The 25,000-nt window shown below is 42.8% G+C and overlaps 6 protein-coding genes across 7 annotated transcripts; 3 read left to right on the forward strand and 3 right to left on the reverse strand.

Annotated features, from left to right (window-relative positions):
• Positions 1-5: 5 nt before the first annotated feature.
• On the forward strand, positions 6-4,091 carry LOC129760687 (mucin-2-like; the record flags this gene model as incomplete). Its single annotated transcript, XM_055758341.1, has 1 exon — positions 6-4,091. A coding segment is annotated over one exon (3,636 nt), but the record flags the coding sequence as incomplete, so codon positions are not given.
• A 2,203-nt stretch (positions 4,092-6,294) lies between these two features.
• On the reverse strand, positions 6,295-8,707 carry LOC129760692 (nuclear cap-binding protein subunit 1). The gene is made up of 3 exons (XM_055758347.1): positions 8,503-8,707; positions 6,546-7,875; positions 6,295-6,478 (listed from the first exon to the last, which is right to left on the reverse strand). Exons 1-3 carry the CDS (start codon positions 8,546-8,548, stop codon positions 6,310-6,312), a joined length of 1,545 nt encoding a protein of 514 aa, XP_055614322.1. The 5' UTR covers positions 8,549-8,707; the 3' UTR covers positions 6,295-6,309.
• Positions 8,708-10,172: 1,465 nt separating this feature from the next.
• LOC129760689 (calcyclin-binding protein) lies at positions 10,173-11,253 on the forward strand. The gene is made up of 2 exons (XM_055758344.1): positions 10,173-10,333; positions 10,410-11,253. Exons 1-2 carry the CDS (start codon positions 10,310-10,312, stop codon positions 11,106-11,108), a joined length of 723 nt encoding a protein of 240 aa, XP_055614319.1. The 5' UTR covers positions 10,173-10,309; the 3' UTR covers positions 11,109-11,253.
• A 318-nt stretch (positions 11,254-11,571) lies between these two features.
• Positions 11,572-12,709, reverse strand: LOC129760690 (NADH-ubiquinone oxidoreductase subunit 8). Its single transcript, XM_055758345.1, has 3 exons — positions 12,527-12,709; positions 11,988-12,439; positions 11,572-11,921 (listed from the first exon to the last, which is right to left on the reverse strand). Exons 1-3 carry the CDS (start codon positions 12,561-12,563, stop codon positions 11,760-11,762), a joined length of 651 nt encoding a protein of 216 aa, XP_055614320.1. The 5' UTR covers positions 12,564-12,709; the 3' UTR covers positions 11,572-11,759.
• Positions 12,710-14,128: 1,419 nt separating this feature from the next.
• On the forward strand, positions 14,129-21,760 carry LOC129760688 (PAX-interacting protein 1). 2 transcript variants are annotated; one of them, XM_055758343.1, is made up of 8 exons: positions 14,129-14,402; positions 14,530-14,834; positions 14,919-15,965; positions 16,024-16,184; positions 16,250-18,195; positions 18,292-20,385; positions 20,444-20,672; positions 20,748-21,760. In XM_055758343.1, exons 2-8 carry the CDS (start codon positions 14,685-14,687, stop codon positions 21,319-21,321), a joined length of 6,201 nt encoding a protein of 2,066 aa, XP_055614318.1. In that variant the 5' UTR covers positions 14,129-14,402; positions 14,530-14,684; the 3' UTR covers positions 21,322-21,760. The 2 variants fall into 2 exon arrangements, with proteins under 2 accessions (XP_055614318.1, XP_055614317.1); XM_055758342.1 differs by having other exon boundaries at positions 14,129-14,834.
• Positions 21,761-22,381: 621 nt separating this feature from the next.
• On the reverse strand, positions 22,382-23,034 carry LOC129760691 (uncharacterized; the record flags this gene model as incomplete). The annotated part of the gene is made up of 1 exon (XM_055758346.1): positions 22,382-23,034. A coding segment is annotated over one exon (594 nt), but the record flags the coding sequence as incomplete, so codon positions are not given.
• Between the last annotated feature and the right edge of the window lie 1,966 nt (positions 23,035-25,000).

A 25,000-nucleotide genomic window follows, 5' to 3' on the forward strand; every position in this document is an offset into this window, starting at 1 on the left:
CCGGAAACAGCGGACGAAATGTCAGTGCCTTTTGGAAGGTGGAACGGATTCGACACAGGGACGATCACCGAGGTCATCGATTTGAGCTCAAGTTTACGGTGGCACCGGTCAAAGATTTCCAGTTGGATGAAAATGCCATTGTGAATAGAAGTTTCATAATTCGAGACGAAGATTATCCACGATATTTTGGTACTGTTTCTCCGAATGCCATTCCGATGACGAAACGTAACGATCAAACTACGCCAAGCCAAGACCGAGCCATCTTTGATCCCGTTTATCCGTATCACCCGCAATATGCTCACACACGCTATTACAGCCGACCTACGCAATCGTCCTTGACTTTGGGAGAATACTTGATTCAATCACTGTTTTCCAGTGCTGATACTACACCTAAAGTGCAACATCATCACTATATGTCAAGCTCGGGCATGAAACTTGGTTCTGCTTTCAACAGGATCAAATTCCCTGATACGATTACAACTTCAACATCTCCAAAGTTCTATCACCACATCCACTTCCAAAGGCCATCGATGGCTCCTCTAGCTCCAACTGCCCCTCCAAGTCCGCCAATGACCAATGATGTCCAAACGTCAACGACGAACTTTGCCCAGCAGGACTTCTCGAAGGCAGTGGATCTCCGAGGAACAACAACCGAAACGTTGGAAGCTAAGCCGAATACCGAGAATACGGTTGTGGCGCCCAGGCCGATGATCCAACCCATCCAGCCGCAGGTTGTACCAATTCAAATGTTCCGATATCCACCACCGCTGGTAGCATTCCAACCAGTTGGCAATTATCACCATCCGCTGCAAACTCCGCAACCATTGGCTCAAGCTTCCCAACAACAACCGCAAATTTCAGCAGTCTCGCCCATCCCTCAACAATCCAACCCACCACCACTACAACCACTTCCCCCGAACCTAGTTCAATCAATCCCAATCTTCAATCCCCAAGGCCAGGTTATGCTCAATCACATCCCGGTTTCCCCCAACCATATGGTATCCGTATCCCAACCTCCGATTGCCATCCCAGTGCACGTGCAACTCATACCTTCCCAGAACCAACTTTATGCACCTCCCCAATCCGATGGACTCCACCCTATACCAATCCGATTGCTGCCGGCGGCCCCGGTTCCTATGTACTCTCCAGTGAATCCCTACCTTGGTCCACATCCAGCTTACGTGGCCACCAAACACCCTAACCAAACCCATCTACCGCACTTCCCGTTCTATTCCCCGAACAGTATCCCAACTACTCTCAAATACACCGCTATCAAGTATACCCCACAACCCTCCACCAGTCCTTTGGCGAGCCCAACTGCGTCGTACCATCGATACTCGTCACTTCCGACAGTCCAGGCGTCCCCAGCGGGCTATCGAGAAAAATTCACGGCTCCACAGTTCAGACCGGCGGCTGTCAGTAGCACAGCTGCCCCATCGCCAGTGAGCAAGTTACCAGATCCGGAACCAACCGGAAATAACGCCGTTTCACCCAAATTTCAATCATTTGGTATCGAAAATGCAGTTACCCCCAAAGCGACCTCCGCATATCCCGCCAGCGTAACGGCAAGCGGAGGAGGAGACAATCCACAATACACGCCATCCCTCGGACACAGCTCATCCGTCCAGGGAGCCCTTTACAGCAACTTCATCGATGACAAGGGTGCGGTTAGCGAGAGTGGTAGATTGTATTCGGATTCGTACAACCTCAACCTGACCACTCCAATCTCTATCACGACACCTGCTCCGGCAATGTCATTCACCCGATTTGCCTCATACACCAGTGGACCGCACAAAGTTCCTTCACCAACGATCGTACCGCCACAGCTGGAAACACCAATTTCATCGACCCTAAAGAGTTACCACTACATCAATCATCACGACAACTATGAATTCGTACCATCAAGAGTCGTCGAACTGGCACACGTTAAAAAGGGAAAGAAACAGGGCAAACGGAAAAATCCCAACAACAACAACAGCAACAACCATCACCACGTAACCGTTACTAGTCATAAGCCGTTGAAGTTCAGCGAAGCACCTGATTTTGCCACGCACCGACCAGAGTCACAGCTAAGTGTACAGTTACCGCCTCCAGCTACTAGCACATTCTACGGCACTCCAAAACACAACCAAAAGGTCCAAAAACCGAAGAACTACTCAACGCTACCGTACAGCAGTTCAACGACACCTTTCCCAACATCCCTGACGACTCCGGCTTCAACAACCTTCGGAACCAGTGCCAGTCCAATCCCCGCACTATCTGAGGCCACCCCTAGCAGCACTGCCGGAACCAGCACAACTGCCAGCGTAAGCTCAACGACCGCCACCACGGAAAAACCATTCACAGCTTACCAATCGGCCCAACCCATCACCAGAAGCAACGACGTCATCACCAGGAAATCCGACGACATCAACCTCATCACAACAGTCCGGCCTCGTTTGGTTATCAAAACCGTCTACAAACCATTCTCAAGCACAACGCAACAGATCATAACCAACTCCATGATGGGTCAATACTCACATATGGTAACCGAAAAACCCGCCCTCAAATGGGTCCCCAAACGACCACGCAGCCGAAAGCAAGGCCGTGTGCCCAGTAACAACAACAATGACTCTGCAGGAGCCAGTTCTTCGGCCAGCATCGAACAGATCTCATCGGAGCATGCCTTGAGAACCCAAACCGCTGCCCCTGCACCGCAAATAACGAGCCGAGCTAGCTTCGAAAACCAAGTGAACCGACTTCGATCACGGGGACGATCCCGCTACAACCATCCACGCGTAACGACTCCCATCAATCCTCCAGCCCAACAACAACACCACAATCACTACCCGATGCGTACGGCCCATCATCGACAACGAACAACCAGCACCACTACCTCAACATCTACCATCCGTCCAATCCCCGGTGTAACTTCTTCCGCCTTCGACAGTAACCGATTGGACAGCCGACCGGACGAAAGTGCCCAAATCTCCGTCACAATACCCCGAAGTCCCTCAAGCAACGAAAAATCGAAACGAGACGCTACCAACGAAGAAAACGAATCCATGGCGGCAGAACCTCTCGTCTCGAAGCTGATCAACACCAACTCCGAAATACCTCTCCGTACCGAGTACGAAGTCGTTAAAGCCGATCTCAAACCCATCGAAACCAACCACTCGGGAATGATTCTTTTTGAAGCCAGCGATGCTAGCCACGGACCGACGGGCTTTTCTACTCCCTCGCCTCAAACCACTTTCGAAGATCTAACCATGTCCATCATCAACCATGCGAGGGCCATCAGCAACCTGACCACACCTCTCGATCACTCCAATTCCAACGAACTGTTCACGAACGAGATCAATCACAAGGACGAACATGACGAATACAGTAAAATATCGGAAACAACGCTACCTTTCGTGGCGGCAACGGAGCCCAGCATAATCCCCAGTGATCAACAACAACAAGCATCGGTCGAAAGCACACTGCCGGAAGCGACGGCGGCAACATCAAACGATGTTGTCGAGGCTGTTACGGCTGCAGTTGTCGACGATTCGATAGCAGAAGAACAGCAAACCGAATCGCCGAGTGAGCTGCACGAAACGACGGACGCAGACGAGATCAGCAGTAGGAGCGAAACGACTGTTAGTGTAGATGAAGTGTGATGACTGACGAGGGTGACAGAATCTTCTTCTGAGCGTGAGCGTGATGAGTGCGAAACCGAAATCCAACTGAAAAAAAAACAATCAGAATCCAAAAGCAGAAGCAATCGAAAGTTGATATTTAGGTAGGATGTTAAGGCCGTGCGTAATTTATGAGTATACTATTTATAGGGAAGATCCGATCGGATCAATGATATAACAATAATTATCATGTGGGGGGCTTGAATGAAATTTGTAGAAAGATAAATCCCAAAAGCCACCGGGATCCATGTAGATGCATTCTATAGCGTCAAAGCTTGTAGAAATCGAACTTTACCGTGGGAGAAAAAACAATGAAAAGTGATGAAAACGCTTCTAGAAGAGCGCAGACATAACAACTAGAAAAAAAACAATCGGGAACTGTATACAAAGTGTTATTTTGTTTATGTCAAAATAAAGCGATAATTTATGATATATTTTCGAAGAAGTTTCAATATGATGACTGATCCCATAACTTGAAAGAAAAAAAAAGTTATTCAGAATCAAAGTTCAAAATTCGTTAAAAAAATAAACATTAATCTATTTTCAGAAAGTGAATATCGATTCTTTGAAAATTATGTTGTACTATTTATACTTAATGAGAGACTGAAATCAGACACAAAAAAGTTTCGACCTAAAAACAAGAATGAAAGTTGCGGTTTTCGATCGCGTCACAAAATCAGATCACTATCACGGACTTTTTTTTCAAACATTTTCCCGGATCGATTGTGTAGGACAAACCAATGCCAATATTTATTTTTATTTATTTTATTTTTTTCCAGCTTGTAGGACACGTCATTACATAAATGAAAAATATGACAAACATGACTACTTAGAAGCAGCAGTTTCTCAGCTGTGCCATCTTCTTTAGTTGCCTTCATTAATCAGCTTTGGCAGCAGCTGCAGCCGGGACTGCAGACACGAACAACAGCGTTACAGATTTTTTTCATACCACTGAAGCTCATCTTCCGCTGGAAGATTTCCGGCGCACAGTTTACGCCAAACATCAAACGTAAGCTTCTGCACAGTTGCATTACCCACCATTTTCACCACTTTTGGCCAATCCTTTTTAAATTTTCCGATGTCATCAGCTTGTTTTATGTATTTCTTAGCTTTACTTTGGTCAAAGCCCGAAAAGTCTCGATTGGCCGTGCCTCAGGACAATTTGGAAGATTCATGTTTTTAGCACAAAACAGACGTTTTTGGGTTTTGTACTACCCTGGTGTGTCTCTGGCGTAATGACATGATGCCAAATCGGGCCAAAATATTACAGGTCCATCATGCTGCTTGATCATCGGCAATAAATGCTTCTGGAGCCGTTCCTTGATATAGTTCTGGGTGTTCATTGTTTCCGATGTGACGTACGGGCTAGATAATTTGCCGCACTCGCAAATTGCCTGTCACACCATCACCTTCTAGCCAAATTATTTGGTGAAAATGACCTTCTCCGTTTCGGGAATGTCCATGTCCTTGTGTACAGTGAAATATTGTGGTTCAGGATGGGTTTTATAGTCAAATTTTACATACCCACCCACATACACCCAGAACTTTTGCAAAATATCGAATCATACAGTTTCCGGATCCTTGGTTTGACAGATTCGGCTTGATTTGGGTTCCTTCTAGATTTTTTTCTGCTTCCGGTACGTCTTGAGCTCAAGTCGCTCTATAGCACGCATCATGTTAGACGTCGAGGTCCCGACTTTTCTTGCCACATCCCGAACGGAGGCCGAAGGTTTCTGTTTGTAGGCATCCCTGACCTTTTTGTCGATAGCAGAACTTACAGGACCAGATTTTCGACCACTCCTCAGTTCATCTTCAAATGTACAATGTTCACCATATTTTTTAATAGCTGTCCGACACTCACATCCTCTTCTTGGGCCAATTTTTTCAATGAGATTCCACTCACAGTACACCACTTGTGCACGATACTTTTTCTCTTCTCCGGAATAAGACCACGCATTATGAAATGTAATCAGACACTAAATGTTGTAATCACATACAGAAATGTGTAAACAAAAGGACGCAGCCAGTAGAATTCACAAAGAAAATCGATTAAAAATGACCGTGAACATTAGGTGTGCTTATAATTTCTGGAACAGTCTATAAACCAGGAAAAATTCATCGCTTACTCTTCATATTAGCTGCAGAACAGGCATGTCAAACTAACCGCATAAATGGCCTTTTTTTAAAGCGGTCTGCTTGGCCCCTTTAAGGGTTATCTGAATAATGGTCATTCATTCAACCTTTACCAGTAACCATCATTAGTCAGATATAATAGATCATAAATGGAAAAATATTCCATATTTTGTAATGCTTGTAATGTTCTCGGAAAGTTGTAGGCAAAGCTTCCAAGTGTTTTTTTTTCCTGTGGCTCTGTAGGTCACAAATATATTTTATGTGACCCGCACATCCTTAAACACCCCATGGCCTCCACAGGTTTGCCATGCTTTGAAGTCTTTAATAACCTTGGTCCACTGATCTTTGAATTATTTTTCTGTTCACTTGATAATTTGAGGTCAACGTAATACTGTTCAAACTCTACATTTTTCTCAGTTTGCTAACATCCAACATGACATGAAATAAATAAGAGTTTTTGGAAAATCTTTAACCGGCTATTTCCTGTTTTGTTTCCAGTTACATAGACTTATTAGAGTCAACTGACTTGGATTCGATTCAAATGACAAGGTATAGAAAAACAAAAACCATCTTGGCACTTACCGGCTCCTTCCATGGTGTATTTATAGTTGGGCTGAGGCGGCTTCGGAATCAGCTTGGCATAGGTTTCCGGCATCATCTCCTTGAAACGATCGTGATAGGAGAATCTACAAAACATAAGAACAATCCAATTAGTAATCTAAACCTACTTAAGGTTTTGATCGAAATACAAACCTCAAACACTTCAGCAGCACCTCCTGGATGAACTTCGGTCTCGGGTGCTCGGTTTCCAACAGCAGACAGCTATCCCAATCGTCCCAGCTCCAGCGGTACTGGAAGTTGCTGAGGTGGTACGAGAACCAGTTTACGAACCGATCGAAACAGCTGGTATTCATCGAATCAATACGCATGAACAGAATTTCCGTCGCCTGGGCCAATACTTGAGGCATTTTGGAAGGTTGCAACTTGCAGAGTTCGATCAAAATGGAACCGTAGCAGATTTCCAGATAGCGTGGAGTGGGCATGTGGAACAATTCGGCGAAAATCACTTCCACGATACAATATTCCAGGGGAATCTTCTCCTTGTAGGAAAGATTCAGCAGATGGGCTGCGCAATCTTTGCGTTCCCAGTGGTGATTTTCGATAATCGAGTGAAGATGTTCCTCGATGAGGAACCGCTCAATGGAATGAGCTCCCGGAAGAATAGGTCCCGGTGGACAATCGGTGTAGTCGAACATTCGATAAACAACCCACGGCATCGGATATTCGAATGAGTCCTGATGAGGTGGTGGGTTGATGATTGGAAGATTATGCTGTAGAGCTTCACAAAGAACGGAATCAAAGGCCAAATAGGGACGGGGAATATGCTTTTCAGCCCAATTGTCCTGACGCAGCTTGCGAATCTGTGCCCAGAGGCAGTCCAAATATTCCTCCTGCGGATGTGGCGAATCTGCCGACCAAACGCGAAGCGAATTGTGGTGCTTCTTGGTACGTTTGTTCAAGAAAACTTCAATTCGAACTAGCAAATTTTCCAGTGCCGATTCCTTCTTTTCGTACAATTCTCGACCAACCCAGGGCAGGGTGGAAAGAACGGCGAAAACATACCAATCGCGACGAACTTGAGGGACCGAATCTTCATTGGCCGCGTCTACCATGTTGTCAAGCAGCTGCAGCAAAGAGTTGGTCGAAATAACGTGACAGTTGACCAAATCCGAAAGAAATCTGAGCGCATATCTTGCGGCGTCCCAACGACATTGCTTCAGGCTCTCCTTGAATGTTTTTACCATGTGATCTACAAATTCACCGCCAAAGTTGTAATTTTTTGCGTTCAGCAAACCCACCATCGTAGAGTAGATGGTACACTTCTCCGGCATTTTGATCGGACACTCGGAGAGAATTCGCAAAATTTTGTTACGAAAGGTGCCCAAATCGAGCACCGAAACCAGACCTTCCAGGTTGGATTCCAGCGAAGAGGAACTGTTTTCACCAACCCGCAAAATCAGCGCCTCCAGCCGTTCCTCCATCTCTTGGTTCTCGGACACCCGGCGACGTTTCCGGGAACGCTCTGAAAGAAAAAAGCGCGATAAGGACGTTTTGAAATATTGGCAGTTTATTACTATAAAATCGATCAGTGAGTATTATGGATGAGTCAGTTTTTGCATAAACTTAATAAAGTAAATGCCTTAACGAAAGACCTAAACCTTTAAACACAAAAAAAAATTTTTTGCCTCTTGTTGAATTCCCCTTTAAATTATTATTGAAATGAACACAGCTGAGACTGGTATAAGATAATTAAGATTTACAAAGGTTTATAAAAAAAAAAGATTTACATATTATTTTCAGTCGGGATAGAATAGATTAAAAATAACACCACTCATATAAAATTGGCTAGTTTAGTAAAATTGGAATACAGTATTTTGATTTTTAAAGGTTACAAAAAAAATGATTATAATTTCCAAGTATTCAAAAATATTTTTTTAAACCTTCAAGAAATTCAGCAACTTTTTCTATTCTCTCTTTCAAAAACAAAATTTAATACGAATTTCAAATCAAAATCATTTTCTATTCGATAAAAAAAAGAAGCAACAATAACTGGCAACCTTGCACGTTCCGGTCACCCGCAGCGGTGAAAAAACGCAGTTAAGCCAGCTTGCACCAATAATTTAGGGTTACAGTTCCAACCATGGCTTACCTCCGTAGAAATCGCCGTCATCCTCGTAAGCGCGGCGACGATTCATGGTTCCGTTCGATTAAAGTTCACTTCCGGTACGCGATGGTCACAATTCTAACGAGATACAAGCGCAATTAACTGGCGAAATGGGTTTAAAAAACGGCCCGAATTGGGAGCAAAATTTTCCGACGACGAGACAACTTCACGACACGACGCTTTCGAGAAAAAGCGACGAACACATTGACAGCTGCCTGCAGCGGCGTCTTCTCGTATAAAATTGGATTGTCAAACTGGTCTAATTTTGCTTTCACGGTGAGCGCAGAAAACTTGAAAATGTGTTAATTGCGTTGCAGCGGAATGGTTACTCGGAAAAGTATAAAATTTAATTTTCTATTTTGAAAAAGTTATCAAATGACTGCGAGCGTTTTCTGCCAGGTCGAAATCCAGGGCAGGAAAACTGAATAAAAATAGAAAAAAATGTTTAGACGTCAAATTTCTCTCATTAATCTACCGAACAATACGAAGGTTCAAATTTTACTTTATTATACAGTGATTTGCAATAAAAGTAGTAATACTGAAAAGCACCTGTTTTACAATTAAAAGCTTCGTTCAACGGTTGGTAAAAAACGGTTTCAACTGTTTCTGTCAACTGGTAGATGTTCAACAAGCCAATGTTTCGGTCGAAACTAGTCAGGTCGTTGTTCAATGGAGCAAGTAGAAACTATAGTCGAATTTTTCCCATTTTCGTCGGGCATCCGACCAGAGTGATAACAATGGAAAAAATGAATACAATTTAAATAAATTACAACGATAAAATTAGGAGTTTTTGAAAAAATAAAATTTAGACAAAGTATTCCAAAAACAAAATTTCTTTTATTTCGATATTATTTAATGTTTCAAGAATGACAAAAATGATAAAACTGACAAAAATGAAAACGAGGCAGAAACAACCAAAATTAGAAAGTCTTAAACAATAGAAGTTTCTGAAACGGCAAAATTAACAAGAACGATCCAAATGATTAAAATGACATTCATAAAAAAAAAATGCAATTACGATTTTTTACAAAGACAAAAATAAGAAGATAATAATGCAAAATGACACCTGAAACACTGACCATACTGACTGGACACTCGATTTCGTTTTCTGGATAATTTTTCCAGAAAAAAAAACAAAAAAATCATTTTTCCAACAGTACGCAATGTCGATTCCAGAGTGCGCATCGATCGATTTGAAGAAATGCTATCCCAGTTAGGAAATGCCACCCAACTTTAAAAATAAAACAAGCAATTTCTACGATAAAATCGGGCTAAACAGGACCATTTTTCCTACAGGGCATTTTTTGTCAAATTTTTCAGGTTCGCCACCTGCCGTCGGTTTTGCGAACCTGCAAAAGCTGACAACAAAAAATTAGACAGAAATGGTTGAATTTTTGTTCTAAGAGTCAAGTCAGTGTGGTCAGTGCCTGAAAACAGTATAAAAAATTGTAAAATTCATGAAAATAGTAAGATTTGAAGTATCGATTCAGAGGTATTTAGGTATAAGAGGTATTTTTCATTCAACGCTAGGTTAAATTAAAAGTACCCAAAATAGCGACTGTCTATGTGGACAAATTAAACTTATTTTAACCATTAAATTGGATATCTGCCGGAAGCGTGCAATTGCTTCAGCACTTGCATGCAAGTTCACTCCAAAGAAGCGCGTTCTACAACATTCTATAAAATTCTCAAATAAAACACAAAGAGCTGATAAGCAACTTCAGTGAAAATCGCAAAGATTCCAGCCTTTCCATTGATATTTCAAATAAATTGTGTCTGAATAACCGAAGCAATGTCCCAGCAAGCGATTGATAATGTAAGTAATAATATACATGTGGAATTTTCGATCTGACGAATGCCACTAACGCATGATACGCATTTTACCGATGTAGCTCACCTTGGACCTCGAGGAATTGCGCCGGTTGGCCGAGACTTCTAAACGTACCAAAGTCCAGCAACTGCTCTCCATCGATATTCGCAAACTGGAAACGGATCTGCAGAACCAAAAGGAACAGCTGGCCAACAAAGAGAAACAGCAGCAGCAACCTTCAGACTCCGTTAAGCCGACTCCTGTTTCCGGTGACTGCAAACGGTACCGCGTGGAGCTGAAGGAGTATGCCTGGGATCAGAGTGATAAGTTTATCAAAATTTTTGTCACGGTCAATGATGCCCAGCAGGTTCCGGAGGAAAGTGTCAACGTAGAATTCACGGCCAATTCGTTCAGTCTGCTCATCACCAATCTGAACAACAAGGACTTCACCTTTGTCGTGAACCATCTGCTTCAGGATATCGACCCGGCCAAGAGCTACCGAAAGGTCAAAACTGACATGGTTGCCATCTACCTGGCCAAGGTAAAACCGACTAAATGGAGCCACCTCACGGTGACGGCCAAGCGCATTGCCGACCTCAAGGCGGACCAGATGAGCGAGAAAACGAAGGAAACCGAAGCGGATCCATCAGCCGGACTGATGAAGATAATGCAGCAGCTGTACGACAGCGGTGATCCGGAAACGAAACGGATGCTGAACAAGGCCTGGCACGAGTCCCAGAACAAGCAATCCGAACTGAAGGGCGCTTCCTTCGTGGAGTGAACTTTGGGTGCTTACTTAATAAGAGTATTCTACTATATACATCTATATCCCTTGAGAAGTATAATAAGAATTGATACAAATCTAAAATCAGAAACTGTTCGTCTAAGTACATAATATGCATTTCAATAAACTATATTAATCATAACTTAAACTGTCGATTTATTGACCTTCAAAATCCTTAAATGTATACCTATTCAATCTGTCAGAATTAGGAATATGTGCCTACCTACCAAGTTAAGATAATCTACATAGAAGATAATCTATCTATATTTTTTTAATTCTATGATTTTTCGAGTAAAAACTGAATTGAGACAAAAACTAGTTTCTTGAAAAAAAAAAGGAAAAAAACCAAAGTTGTCGTATGAAGAAGGCATGTGCCAATGAGGATAAAGCTCTTGGCCTATACATGACGAAAATCGAAGAGTCGCCGTAGAATAAGAAGGTGATACGAGTTGAAAAAAACTTGTTGGAGAACGATAATTATTAATTTTAATGCTATCATTCATCAACATCTTTGCTACGCTAGGTATTTGAAATGTGTCTTCAAAATGTACTGGAAAACACTCATTCGCAGCTTGACAAAACAATAGCAAAAATCATCTATACCATTTTAAGCTTCAGTCCCGCACTAGCATAACTTCCTCGGCCAGACTAACGATACAGATAGTCCGCATTGATGTTGGAAGCGATTTCAGATTCCCACTTGTCTCCATTGCACAGCAACTTTTCCTTGTTGTACAGCAGCTCCTCGTGGGTTTCGGTCGAGAATTCAAAGTTCGGTCCCTCGACGATGGCATCTACCGGGCAAGCTTCCTGAAGAAAAAAGATTAAGACAAATATTGTAGATTGAAATCGACCCCAAATTGATCAAGAACCCACCTGACAGAATCCACAGTAGATGCACTTGGTCATATCGATATCGTAACGGGTCGTACGGCGACTTCCGTCGGCTCGCTCCTCGGCTTCGATGGTAATTGCCTGGGCCGGGCAGATGGCTTCGCAAAGCTTACAAGCAATACACCGCTCCTCGCCATTCGGATAACGTCTGAGGGCATGCTCACCGCGAAACCGAGGGCTCAACGGTCCCTTCTCAAACGGATAGTTAATGGTGGCCGGTTCCTTGAAAATGTGAGCCAGTGTGACGGCCGATCCACGGAACAGTTCCGTCCAAAACATCGTTTGAGCTGCCCGATCAGTAATGTCGGTCATCTCCATGCTCGGGTCTTTGTTGTTCACATAGTAAAATTCATCCGGCTTGATGTCCGGTTTCGCGGGGTTGCTGCTGCAGCTACGAATGGCCACGCTACTCACCGGACGGATAAGCCGGTTACCTTAAATAAAAAAAATCAACATCGAAGATGATTAGTTATGCAAGTGTACAAAATCATCTAACCAAAATTACAAAATAACCCAACTACCTTGCTTGACAATGGAGAAAATTTTAACGCACGACATTGTCCGAACCGTATTTATTGCGCCGCCGAGAAAAGATTGTGAAATCGGAAAATTTCCACTCAAGCCGCGAATAAAAATGAAAATTCGGCCACCGAAATCGTAAATCGCGTTCGCGAAAATGTTTTTGACAACCTTTTTTTGGTTACGTAAGTTTGGTAACCGCAGCTGATGTTTTGAAATTGGGTTCTCTAGAGCTGGGCGAAACGGGCCCAAATGGTAACTGCCGAGAAATTTCTTTTTTCCAAGAAAAATGCAAAATCGATTTTTTCTATAACTGTTTAAAAATTAAGCGGAATAATTTTTGGAACCAAATGTCTGAAAGACATGCATCTCCACTAACTTTGATAAACACATTTTGATACAAAATCGACTTCCTCGAAATATTTTATTCATTCAATGATTTTTGTCATCTGTGGCATTTTTGATCTATTTTTTTGTTTTTTTTTCGTCATTTTTTTCATTCTTGATATTAATGTTGTTAATTATAATTTTGTAATTTCTGTCATTTTTAAATGGCAGTTTTGTAAGTTTTGACAAATTTGGTTTGTTTTTGTGATTTTTCATCTTTTTGGCATATTTGTTTTTTTTTCATTTAAAGATTTAAGTGATTTTTAATTTTGTCATTTTTCAAATATTTGTTATTCCGTCATTTTTTTTGAATTTTATCATAATTTTCACTTTGGTCATTTTTGCTTTTCGTCATTTTTGAATTTGTTCCACTCATTATTTCGTTTTTCTTTGTCAGTGTGTCATTTTTATTTTTATTTTAAATTTCTGTTTGTTCTGAGAATTGAAAAAAATCTGCATAGGTTACCAATGGTAAAATAGAACTCCAAAATTGCCATTCTCAACCGTCTGTTGAGATCAGTGATAGTTGCCCTAAATTTAACAAGAGTGATTTTTATGTTTATTTTTATTGTATTTTTCGACTCGTCTTATGGAGCTTCCAATAAATCACAAATCATGAACCACACTAAGGGTTACCAATTGCTGTCAAATGCCTCAACTCACGCACACCAGAAAGTGTTTGCCGTCTCGACGCAGCGTTGCCAACCTTCCAGATTTTTCTGGATTCTTCCAGACTTTTTGGACTTTTGCCAGACTTTTTTTTAGGTATTCAAACTTCCAGACTTTTGTCATTTCTTCCAGACATTTCCAGACTTTTGAGTTTCGACAAGAAAATTCAAAATTTTCGTTGTAAAATGGCAGGAAATGATCTGAATTAGTAATTGAAGAGTGAGGAAGGCCACTAAGATGATAGTAAAACAAGAAGAAACGCATAAAACGTAGTACCGCCGATATCGCCACATTAATCGCAGGCATTGATAGTGTATAGAATGTATGATTGTTTTGAAGTAATAGGTGTTATTCCCTAAACTGCAATACTGCAATATTGCGATCTGGCGTCCAAAAAAAAAAAAAAAGTTTCTCACCTATAAAGTTCACTATCCAGACTTTTCCAGAAATTTGTTTTAAAATCTTCCAGACATTTCTGAAAAACAGTTGGCATCCCTGTCTCGACGTCGGAAGAAAATCGAAAAAGTGCGTCAAAAGTTTTCACGACACGACATTCGACAAGCATCCATTTTCGACAAGTGCCGTGAATTTTGAGAAAATCTGGCTGCAAAAAGTGCGTGATTCCGTATCAAATAGTGTTAAGCGTGGTACGCTCACTGTTCGGTTGAAAATGTGATAGAAGTTTTCCCCAAAGGGTACCGTGAATCAGCAGAAAAAGGGATCCAAAATCGGGGTGGAAAATTCGGAGGCTTCGATCGTATTGCTTCTTTTTCTTTGTTGCGGTGCGGGCAGCTTTCCGCCTCGGGGTGTTTATTGGTGTTGGTGAGCTCCACAAATTTGTTTGGGCGACGAGTTGTCACGAATACCAGCGCACGCTTGCGTGTTTTGGATTTTTTTTTGGAAAGTGCGATTTTTTCTTTTTTGTTTTCCTCTTTTTCTTGTTTGGCAGTGATGAAACTGTTTACAATCAGCACTGTGACAAACCGATCGATTTTTCCCGTGGTTTTTCTTTCGGGAGAAACTGTTTAAAGGAATTTGGGGGTACCGTTGATACAGGATCGAATATCCTCTGTGTCGTTTTTTGGCTTGGAGAAACAACTAACGATGAGTTCGGCCGCTGACGATTCAGCAGGGGCCGGAACATCTTCGGGAAGTTCAGCTGTGGCCACCTCGGCGGCATTGGAAGCGCTCAAGATTCGAGATGACCTGTTCAAGGCGACCAAGTGTTATGTCACGGGAACGCTGGATCCGAAGGTAATTTTACGGTTAAGCTTGCTTTATTAGAATTTGATCCTTAATAGTTTGTATTTCGATGATGAACTCCTGTTTTGTTTTTAGATTTCAAAACTGCTCGAAGATGGCGGAGCATCGATTTCTAAATTTATGGACTTCAGTACACACGTTATTTGTGGTTCTAATTACGATGAAAATGATATCACTCAGGCGGCGGAATTGTACGAGGTGCCCTCGGTAACGGAGGAGTGGGTTTTTGCGTCGATGCGATTGGGTCGGTTAGCCTCCACAAAGGCTTACTTTCCACTCAAAACGGCGCTGTTTAGTAATCTCGTTTTCGCTGCCACTCAGCTAGATAATCGGGACCTTAAAAAGCTCTACGCTATCGTCACTTTTCATGGGGGTGTTTTTCGAAATCAATTGGATAAACAAACTACCCATCTGATCAGCGGAAATACAAAAGGTTCCGTCTATACCAAAGCTGTTTCCGCAGGAGGGATTTCTGTCGTCACGCCGGATTGGGCCATAGAGTGCGTGAAGGCAAATGGAATTCTGCCAACGGATACTTTCCATCCTCGATTGATTATCACGCCCAGAATTTTCAAACAAGTTCAGCAACAGCAACGTCCTCCCACTCCAGTGCAGAAAATGGAAACAGACAAACCCTTAGCTAGCATCATTGGCTTCGATTTCGAGGAAAACTTGGCGAAAACTGAACTTCCTACGAGTGGTAACTCCAAAAGGCAAGAGGAAAGTATTGGACAAACAACAGTTGCGCAAGAAATTCGAAAAACTGCACCACAACATGTTCCTTCACAGCAACAGCAACAGCTTTCGACTGGAGGTCCCCGCATGGTGAGACCACCTCAACAAGTTCAAATTCAACAACAACAGCAGCAAATCCTTCAGCAACAACAACAACAAAAGCAGCAGCAGCAATTACAGGCTCAAATTCAACAGCAATCGCAAACCACGAATCGTCCACAAGGACCAGGTACCAGTCAAATTATTTCCCAGCAACAGCAAAATCAAATGTTGATGCAAAACCAACAAATATTGCAACAACAACAACAGCAGCAGCCGCAACAACAAATGCAACCTCCGCAACAGTTGAACACTCAGCCATCAATGGGGCAGCAGCAGTTTCAAAAAGTGAGTTAATTTAATGATTTTAAGAAAAATATAAGCTACAAGGAGTTATTTTTTTTAGATTCCAATGCAGCAACAGCAACAATTACAACAGCAACAACAACAACAACTTCAGCAGCAACAACAATTACATCAACAGCAGCAGCAACAACAACTTCAGCAATTGCAACAACAACAACAACAACAGCAACCTCAGGGTCAACAATCGATCCAGTCGCAAAAGTACGTAACGTGTCCCGTAAAAAGCTTAATCACTGAATTTTTATATCATTTTACTTTCTTTGCAGCGTCATTCTTCAGCAAATCCAGTCGCCTCAGCAGCAACAACAAATACAGCAGCAGCAGCAGCAACAACAACAGCAGCAGCAGCAACAACAACAACAACAGCAGCAAATTCAACAAATGCAGCAACAGCAGCAATTACAACAGCAGCATCAAATCCAGCAACAACAACAATTACAGCCGCAGCAACAGCTACAAATTCAGCAGCAACAACAACAGCAGCAGCAGCAACAACAACAACAACAAATGCAGATTCAACAACAAATCCAACAGCAAACGAGTCAGCAACAACTACAGCAACAGCAAAACATCCAACAACAAACGTTGCAGCAACAGGTGCAACATAACGTTAACCAAATTCAGCAGAAAATGGCTCAACAGCAACTGCTGCAACAGCAACAAAAACAAATGCAGCAACAGCAAATGCTTCCACCTCAGCAGCAGCAGCAGCAACAACAAATTTTACAACAACAAATCCTCCAGCAACAATCCCAGGGTCAACCACCACAGCAACAACAACAACAACTCCAGCAACAACAACTACAGCAGCAACAAATCCTACAGCAAATGCAACCAAATGCTCAGATTATTCAGCAAGTTATTCAACAATCCCCTCAACAGCAACAGCCCGGTCAGTTGAAACCGAATATCCAGGTTGTCTTCAAGGGTGGTCCTCAAGGACAACCTCAACAAACTCAGCAGCAACAACAACAGCAACAGCAAATATCTCAACAGCAACAAATTCAACAGATCATGACCAATTTGACGGCAGGCGTTGAAGGAGCCAACCAACAACAACAGCAAATACAACAGCAAAAAATAATCCGACAAATAACCATCAATCAAGGACCGATGCCCCCGGGAAGTCAACCGCAACAACAACAAATTACCCAGGTACAACCACAGCAGATTCAAATTGGCCAGCAACAAATGCAAATCACTCAGCAACAGATTCAATCGATGCCGAACCATCAACAACAACAACCGCCCGGAGTTCAGCAGCAAATGATGATCCAGCAGCGTACCATTTCACAACAGCCTGGGCAAGGTCCCCAGCAGGGCCAAATGATTCAGCAGCAAACCATTCAACAGCTGCCTCCCGGCAGTGGCCAAGGAACGCAACCTAAGATCATTCAACAAACCATAATTCATCAACCGATGACTTCTAGCTATCAGACAATTACCAAACAAGTCATCGTAGGGCAGCCACCCAATGCCCAACAACAACAACAGGGTCCTCAACAGAATCCCCAAATTATCCAACAGCAATTACAGAAACCTCTACCAGGTCAACCGCAGCTCCAGCAATCCCAGCAGCAGCAACAACAACAACAAGGACAACAGCAAATTGTCCAGCGCATCGTTCAGCAACAAGTGCTGCAGGGTCCCCCGGGCTCCAATCAGCCGGGATCGGTGGTCGGTGGTCAGCCGCAAAACATTGTCATCATCAATCAAGGCGGTAACCAGCAGCAGATCATCACCTCGGGAGCCGGCCCTCTGCCGGGCCAAATGCAGCCAATGACCCAACAACAGCGCATACAGTACATGCAAAACCTCCAACAGCAAAAGCAAGCGCAACAAATCATCGTCAGCGGAGCTGGTCCCGGTGGTCCCGGTCAAGTCGTTGGCCAACAACAGCAGCAGCAAGGTCAACTGATACAAGCTGCTGGTGGTCAACCTCCTCCCATGGGACAAAATATCGTCCAAATTCAACAGCGTACTAATCAACCGCCAAATGTGCAACAGCAACAGGGAGGTATCATGGCCCCCGGGCAGCAACCGGTCTCTCAGCAGCAAACCATCGTAGTGCAACAACCCATGGGTGGTCCCAATCAACAGCAACAACAAGCGAACATCGTTCAGCAACAGATGCTCGCTCAGCAACAACCGCAAAACCAACAGCAACAGCAACAATTAATTATTCAGCAACCTCTGCAAGGTGGACCTCCAGGTGAGTTGAACTGTTATTGACTTTATTAACACCCTAACATTTTAGAATGAATATGTATCTATAAATAAAAAACAATTTTTAACTCTACTTCCACAGGTCAACCGCAGCAACAGATCATTCAGCAAACTCTGTCAACCAGTGGTGGAACAGTCCATCAGCTATTGCAACAACCAGCCGGTCAAGCACCAGGGCCCGGACCAACTATTCTCCAGCAACAAATCATCGGTCAATCGCCGCAACAAATGGACGGTACACAAATAATACAACAAACCGGTCCAGGAGGTGAAATTATTCAACAACAGTTGATCCCAGGGCAGCAACCAGGACAGTCCCCACTGCAGCAGTCACAACAATGGACTCCGCAAAGTCCTATCCAGCAGTCGAATCAACAGCAACCGAATCAATCGCCGATGCAGCAATTCCAACAGCAGCCCCAAGGAATACCGCCAGGGGCCACAATCATTCAGCAAACAATAGTTCCTCCTGGACAGGCTCCCTTAGCTCCTGGGCAGCCTGGTGGACCTCCACAATTCGTTCGATCTGCGTTGAGACCGCAAATTCAACGACAGTACATTCAACTGGATCCGCAAACTCATGCCACACTTCAAAAACTGGACCCAGCCAGTAGGCAAGAATATATCGATCGACTTCAAGCGAAACAGCGCGTTTCATTGCAGAGACAACAACAGCAACAGGCTTCTTTCCAGGGTGTTCGACCTGGTCCACCTGGAGTTCAACCTGGCGTTCGGCAACAGCAGATAATCTATCGCGGGCCAATGCCTCAGGGACTGACTCAACAACAGCAAATACAATGGATTCAGCAACAGAATGCTCGCCAAGGTGTTGTTCGTCCTGGTGCTCCGGGTATGCCTCCCGGTGCACAGATGGCACAGTTTCAGGTAGATCCAAATGCGTCCCCTCAACAACAGCAACAACAACGCATGCAGCAGCATCGACTTCTGCAGATGCAACTACAACGCGAACAAGCTCAAAGGGGTATTCAAGGTCAACCTCAACAAGCAGGCCAGGCAGTATCTCCCAGAGGAGCCGGCTTTCCTCCGGATGTCGTAGTTGGCGATGGAACAGCCACAATTGTGCAGCAGACCATCGTCGGACCGCCATCGATTGTCGATCCCAATGTTCCTCCAGGGTCACAACAAATGAAAAACCAAACGAAAACAGCTTTGGCCAACATGCTGAGCAATCGTTTGGGTGCGAACGGAAACGTAGTTCCCGCCATGCCTGAAGCAGCTGCTGAACCTTCTGCTGCCGGAACACTTCGATTGATGACTGCTCAGCACAATGCCGCCTTGCAACAAACTATGGCACCGCGTACTCCCCAAGATTTGATGGCCCTGCAGCAGCAACAACAGCAACGGCGAACACTCGGCAACATCACCAATTCGGGTGCCCCAGTCGGAGCTATTGTTCAACAGGGTCCTCCTGGAACTTCCGTGCCCCAGTCACCTTCAACTATGAAGGGAGCCCCACCATTCAGTCCAGGCCGTGCCCCGTTACCCCGACCACAATACTATGGACACAATCCAAATCTCAAACTGCATCCCGAACTGTTTCTGCTGGGCTGTACTTTCTACATCATCGAATACGATGAAACTCACAAAAATGATATCGAAGATTGGAAAACTATTATCAAGAAACACGGGGGTGAAATAGAACAATACTACAGTCCAAAGGTAACTCATGTGCTTTGTCGAACCCAGCGCCATGGGGTCGTAATGCAAGCCATCCGTGATGCAAAACGTTGCATCACGTCTTATTGGTTGAACGATATCGTACTCAAGAAACAGTTGTTGCCTCCGTGGCAAGCTCTTCACCTTCCAACGCCGTCAATTTTCGGCACGCAAAAACCAGCCACCAAGCATAACATGTCCATTACCGGATTCGAAGGCGAAGAACGTCAACGTATCAAACAGATGATCGAGGAATCGGGCGCCCGAATGACACCCTACTTCAGCAAATCGAATACGGTGCTCATCTGCAAGCGTATCGACAACCAAAAATATAAGTATGCCAAAGAGTGGAACACCCCAACGGTCAACACGGTTTGGCTGAGTGACATCTTGCTAGGCAACCTGAGCGCTATGCAACAATGCGATGGACCCAAATACCAACAGTTCAGCCTGAACAGCCCTTTTCGGATCGATTACAACTTGGTCGTGCATTTAATGGGTAAGCGGAAATTCTATTTTCAATTGAAAAAAAAAACTCATTTTCTTCTTTATCCTAGCGGCGTGGAAAGCACCCATCAATCTGACGCCGGAATCTCACGAACGGGTTAAGAGAAGCCTATTGGAACCGCCACAGCCGACAACACCTCCCAAGAAAATGCGCACACTGCCCCCGCTGGAACCGGTTCCAGATGAAATCACATGCCAGCGGCAGCCGGACCCCGACAACATTCCCCACGTACTGTTTTCGCAGGTCGACAACATCGAGGGTTTGACGCGGGCTGTCATGTAAGTATCTACGGCTGTTTATTTGTCTTCAGAACAGTCTGATATAAGTTGTATGTTTTTTTTAAATTTCGATAGAACCCTGGGGGGTCGTATGGCAAGTGGTCCGGCTGATGCAACACACCTCATCATGACCCGAGTGGCCCGAACTGTGAAACTGGTTACGGCACTCACAACCATTAAGCATCTGGTGGCGAGCAAATGGATCACGGACAGTGCCTCGGCAGGATACTTCTTGCCGGTGGAAAACTTTCGGCCTGATGTGAAGGAATTGGACGATCTGTTCAAGTGCGAGCTGTACAAAGTGCTGGAAACTCCCGGTCGAGGTAAGTTATTCGAGGGGAAGATATTTTTTATTACACCTCAGGTGAAACCATCACATAAGGATGTAAAACAGATGATCGAACTCAGCGGAGGGGTGGTGGAAAAAACTATTCGTTCGATTAAAAAAATTCGGGAGGCGAATCTGGAAAAACCGGGCTGTTATGTCGTCGTGGGCTGTCCCGAGGACCGCATACTGCTGCAGCCATTCATCCAGAAGAGCAAGCACGGGGCATGCCAGATTTGCACGACCGAATACGTGATGCAATCTATACTGCAGCAAAAGCTCACGATAGAACCACACATTATAAAGTGGGAGCTTGGTTCATAAGGCGTGTACATAAATTTTATGTTGGTTTAAGTTTGACAGCAAAGCAATAGCATTCGTAAGGAAAAGATTGAATTCCGATGGGTACTAATGGTTTACAAAGGTATTGATTATGTGAAGGAAACAAGGAAGATTTATTATGAAACATAAATAGAAGATCATAAATCTATATCATGAGGATATATTTTCAGATGTGTATAATAGTACGGTTTGAATTTTGGAATAGTAAGAATAAATATGTTGAACATTTCTCGTAGAAATCAACTGAACGAGTGCATTTTACCAGTTCCCAGATACGTATCCTATGGCACTTTATAACGAAATCTAACCCCAAAGTATATTTCATAGGCATATATATCGCATAGTCATAACAAACAAGTGCACGATACTAACAGTGAAATTTATTGGACACATGCTTATATATAGAACTATAATATCCAAATGATCCTTTTGTGTTCTGTTAATAGAGAAAGCCTTGTACATATTATTAAATTTCGAATTGAAGCTTCGGCTAGCGTTAGATCGTCGACAACCTTTTTTACTAGACGACTTTTCTGCGTTTTCCATCTGGTTCTCGGCTCGACTCACGCAAGTATTTTGAAAATTGAATCTAGACTGGGTTCAGGAGATAATTGACTCATTCGAAGGCTACACGCAGTGTTCTGTGCCAAACGATAACAAGTGAGACATATCACAACGCTACGAATTATACTGACAACAAATCAAAGAATTCCAGGACTCTCTTCTGCTAGGGTTCATTGTTTCCGAAATAGTTTTGGTTGGAAAAGACCGAGTCGATCGAGTCGATGGAAGTCAACACAGAAAACTTTTCCTGTTTCACGATAGCATGAGGCATAGGCAGAGGCAGGTTGAAAAGTGGAATGCTTTCAGTATCTTGGTGGCCAGATAACGTCTGATGGTGGTACCAAGAATCTGAATCAACGTGCTCATAACTGATCAGTGTAAATCAGCATAGAGAAATCTCATAATTTTTCATCCACCATACATTAAACCGAACTAGGAATAGTTTTCTCTTATATCTTCCATAGAAGGTAAACTGAAATTAATACTTAAAACATATATATTTAATAATATTCCCGGTTTCAATCGATCGTCTTCGCACTAAACTTGTTCGCGGGTCGTGGTGTTGACATAGTAATGGGCGGATTTCTGCAAAGCAGGGGACGAAACGTATTCCTTGTAGGTAACCACCTGGTTAACGTATTTGTAGGATGTGTTATTTCCGGTGGGAGTGATCTCGTGCTCGGTCCGTTCTATCGTATGGTTCTTTTCCCGGTGGTCCACCAACCGGAACTGATCAGGCTGTTGCTGTTGATGCTGAGGTTGCTGATGTTTCGGCTGCTGTTGCTGGGAAAAACCTGTTGGTACCAAAGGAGTACCAGAACTGGACGAGATTTCCGGTCGGGGTGTACTGTTCTGAACGTTCTTAACATTATTGAATTTATTGTAGCTGCTGTCCGAGCGAATGAAATGCCGCAGATTGACTTCGGTTACGAAGTCAGACTTCTCACCGGGTCCCGTACAAATCGTGCGCCCGTTCAGCGTCAGTTTGGTCAGACGGGGAAGTGGATCCTGGATCGGGAGGTTAACTCGGTAGCTTATGCCGCGGCCTTTGCCAAGCTGTTCAATCAATTGCCGATTTTCACCTATTGTTTCAATGGAGCCAACGTAGTTCTGGAAGAAAATGTTTACAATTAGTTAAAAATGTTAGTCTCCAAACATATTTCTCGCGTGAGCTTTCATTACGCCGTATGAAATATCTTGAGAATTCAACGAAAATTGCTACAAAAGTGATCAAAACAACTTTAAAATTTGTATTTCTCGTACAGAATATGTTGTCCAGGTTACAAATATTCTAAATGGAAAGAAGTTGCGACTAGTTTATGTTAGTTTTTGTATTTAATCGTAATAAAACTGTTGTTTACATTTTGTTTCATATAACGTAATGAAAGCTCACGAGAGATTTAGCTACCGCTTATCAAAAACAATCCTATAAACATAATACTTTTCAACAAACTCTTCCTTATCCTTTTATATGAAATCTTTCTTGAACGAATCAAACAATGAAAACAATAAATTGAGACCTTTTTTTGTGTTCATTTAAACAACTTACCAACTTTTACATTCGCAATGCAGAAAATTAAAAGGTAGAAAATATTAATTACTTAACACTAATATAGTATACACATACCGACACTTTGTATGCCAGGGGTCAGGGTGGCTTGGAGGGGATTTTTACTAAATTTATAGCTTTGGAAAGCTTGTAACGTTACTTAAATATGATTACCAGGCAAAATCAGCTACAATCCTTTATTTTAAAGTTATTTAGAAATTTTTTTTTTGTAAAAATGTTTCGGGAAAAAGGCTGAAAATTAGACAAGTTCTCCAAAAAAAAAATTACTTAGTGCCTTAGTAACCTGCAGTTAGAAGCTATATGTTGCACATGTATATGTACATATGTATGAGAACCTACCAGTGGCTGATAGGTCTTTCGACACGAGGCGGTACGGGAAGTCTCGATCGCTATTCAACTATTGTTCATGAAAAAAAATTTTATAATTTTTTTTTCAATCTGTTTGTATTTTTATTTGATAACAACAATTTTTTTAAAAAACCAGCAAAAATATGTTCGATTTCATCGTTAAAAATTCATCGTTATGAAAAACTGAATAATTTGCAGTTTCCACAGATCGTTGGCCTCCTCAAGTACTAGACATTAAATTTTTTAATTTTTTCTTCTTATTTATCCTCGGGAAATACAGGAGAGACTTTTAAACCAAAAGTTGCTGGTTGAAAACCTGCTAGGTGACCGCAAAAAAATTCGTTTTGCTGTCCATTACGTCCATTTTCAAAACATCTCCCCACAAGCAGTCCATATATTTTGCGCACGATTTGACCACCGTATCTTAAATAGTTTAAGAGTGGGCAGCTTTTCTGCCTTGTAGAAATATAGTCAGGCCTATTTATTATAAGTCAGCTAGACGAACCAGTCAGAAAACATTGACTTTTTTTTATCATATTTTTGAATTGAGCTTGAAAAAACCTCTCACTTTATGGAATCAATAATCTTCACTTTTATTCAAATTTTAGCTCACAATTGCACGCTCTTTTTTTTTTAACTCAAAATTAAGTAGTTTTGGTTCAAAACAGCACTTCGGTTGCTTCCCTCAACTTTGAGTTTGACTGGGCAATAGCAAAACTAAGTTCTGATAGGCATACTCAATACTAAGTTCGGCAGCCGAACTCGGATTTATCCTTTTTTTTTTTCGAGGGTAGCTGATTTTCAGAGAATTAAAGGATGATTAAAATTTGTTGCTGTTCCGGTACATTGCATTGCAATTACAGAGCGGTGGAAAGTTTTGACACTTCCGGTCAAAGAAAACTTCCAGATGTTACTTCCCACGGGAAGTAAACAACATCTGGAAGTTTCCGGACATTCCAAGCCGCTCACCATATGATGACAATGACAGACAGAATTTTAAGCTGACACGGTGAACATGCATTTCATTATAAAGTTCCTTCGTAGTCTTCCGGTAATTGTTCCGGAACGACAAAATTTTGCGACGTGTTCGTTGGTTGCTGTTCCGGTTCGGACTGAACTCGCTAAGTGTTTTCAGTCCAACAAAGAGAGTTCAATTTTTAGTTCATAAGGTCGAACTCA

The sequence above is a fragment of the Uranotaenia lowii genome, unplaced genomic scaffold (genome assembly GCF_029784155.1).
Source record: "Uranotaenia lowii strain MFRU-FL unplaced genomic scaffold, ASM2978415v1 HiC_scaffold_723, whole genome shotgun sequence".
Classification (NCBI taxonomy): Eukaryota; Metazoa; Arthropoda; class Insecta; order Diptera; family Culicidae; genus Uranotaenia; species Uranotaenia lowii.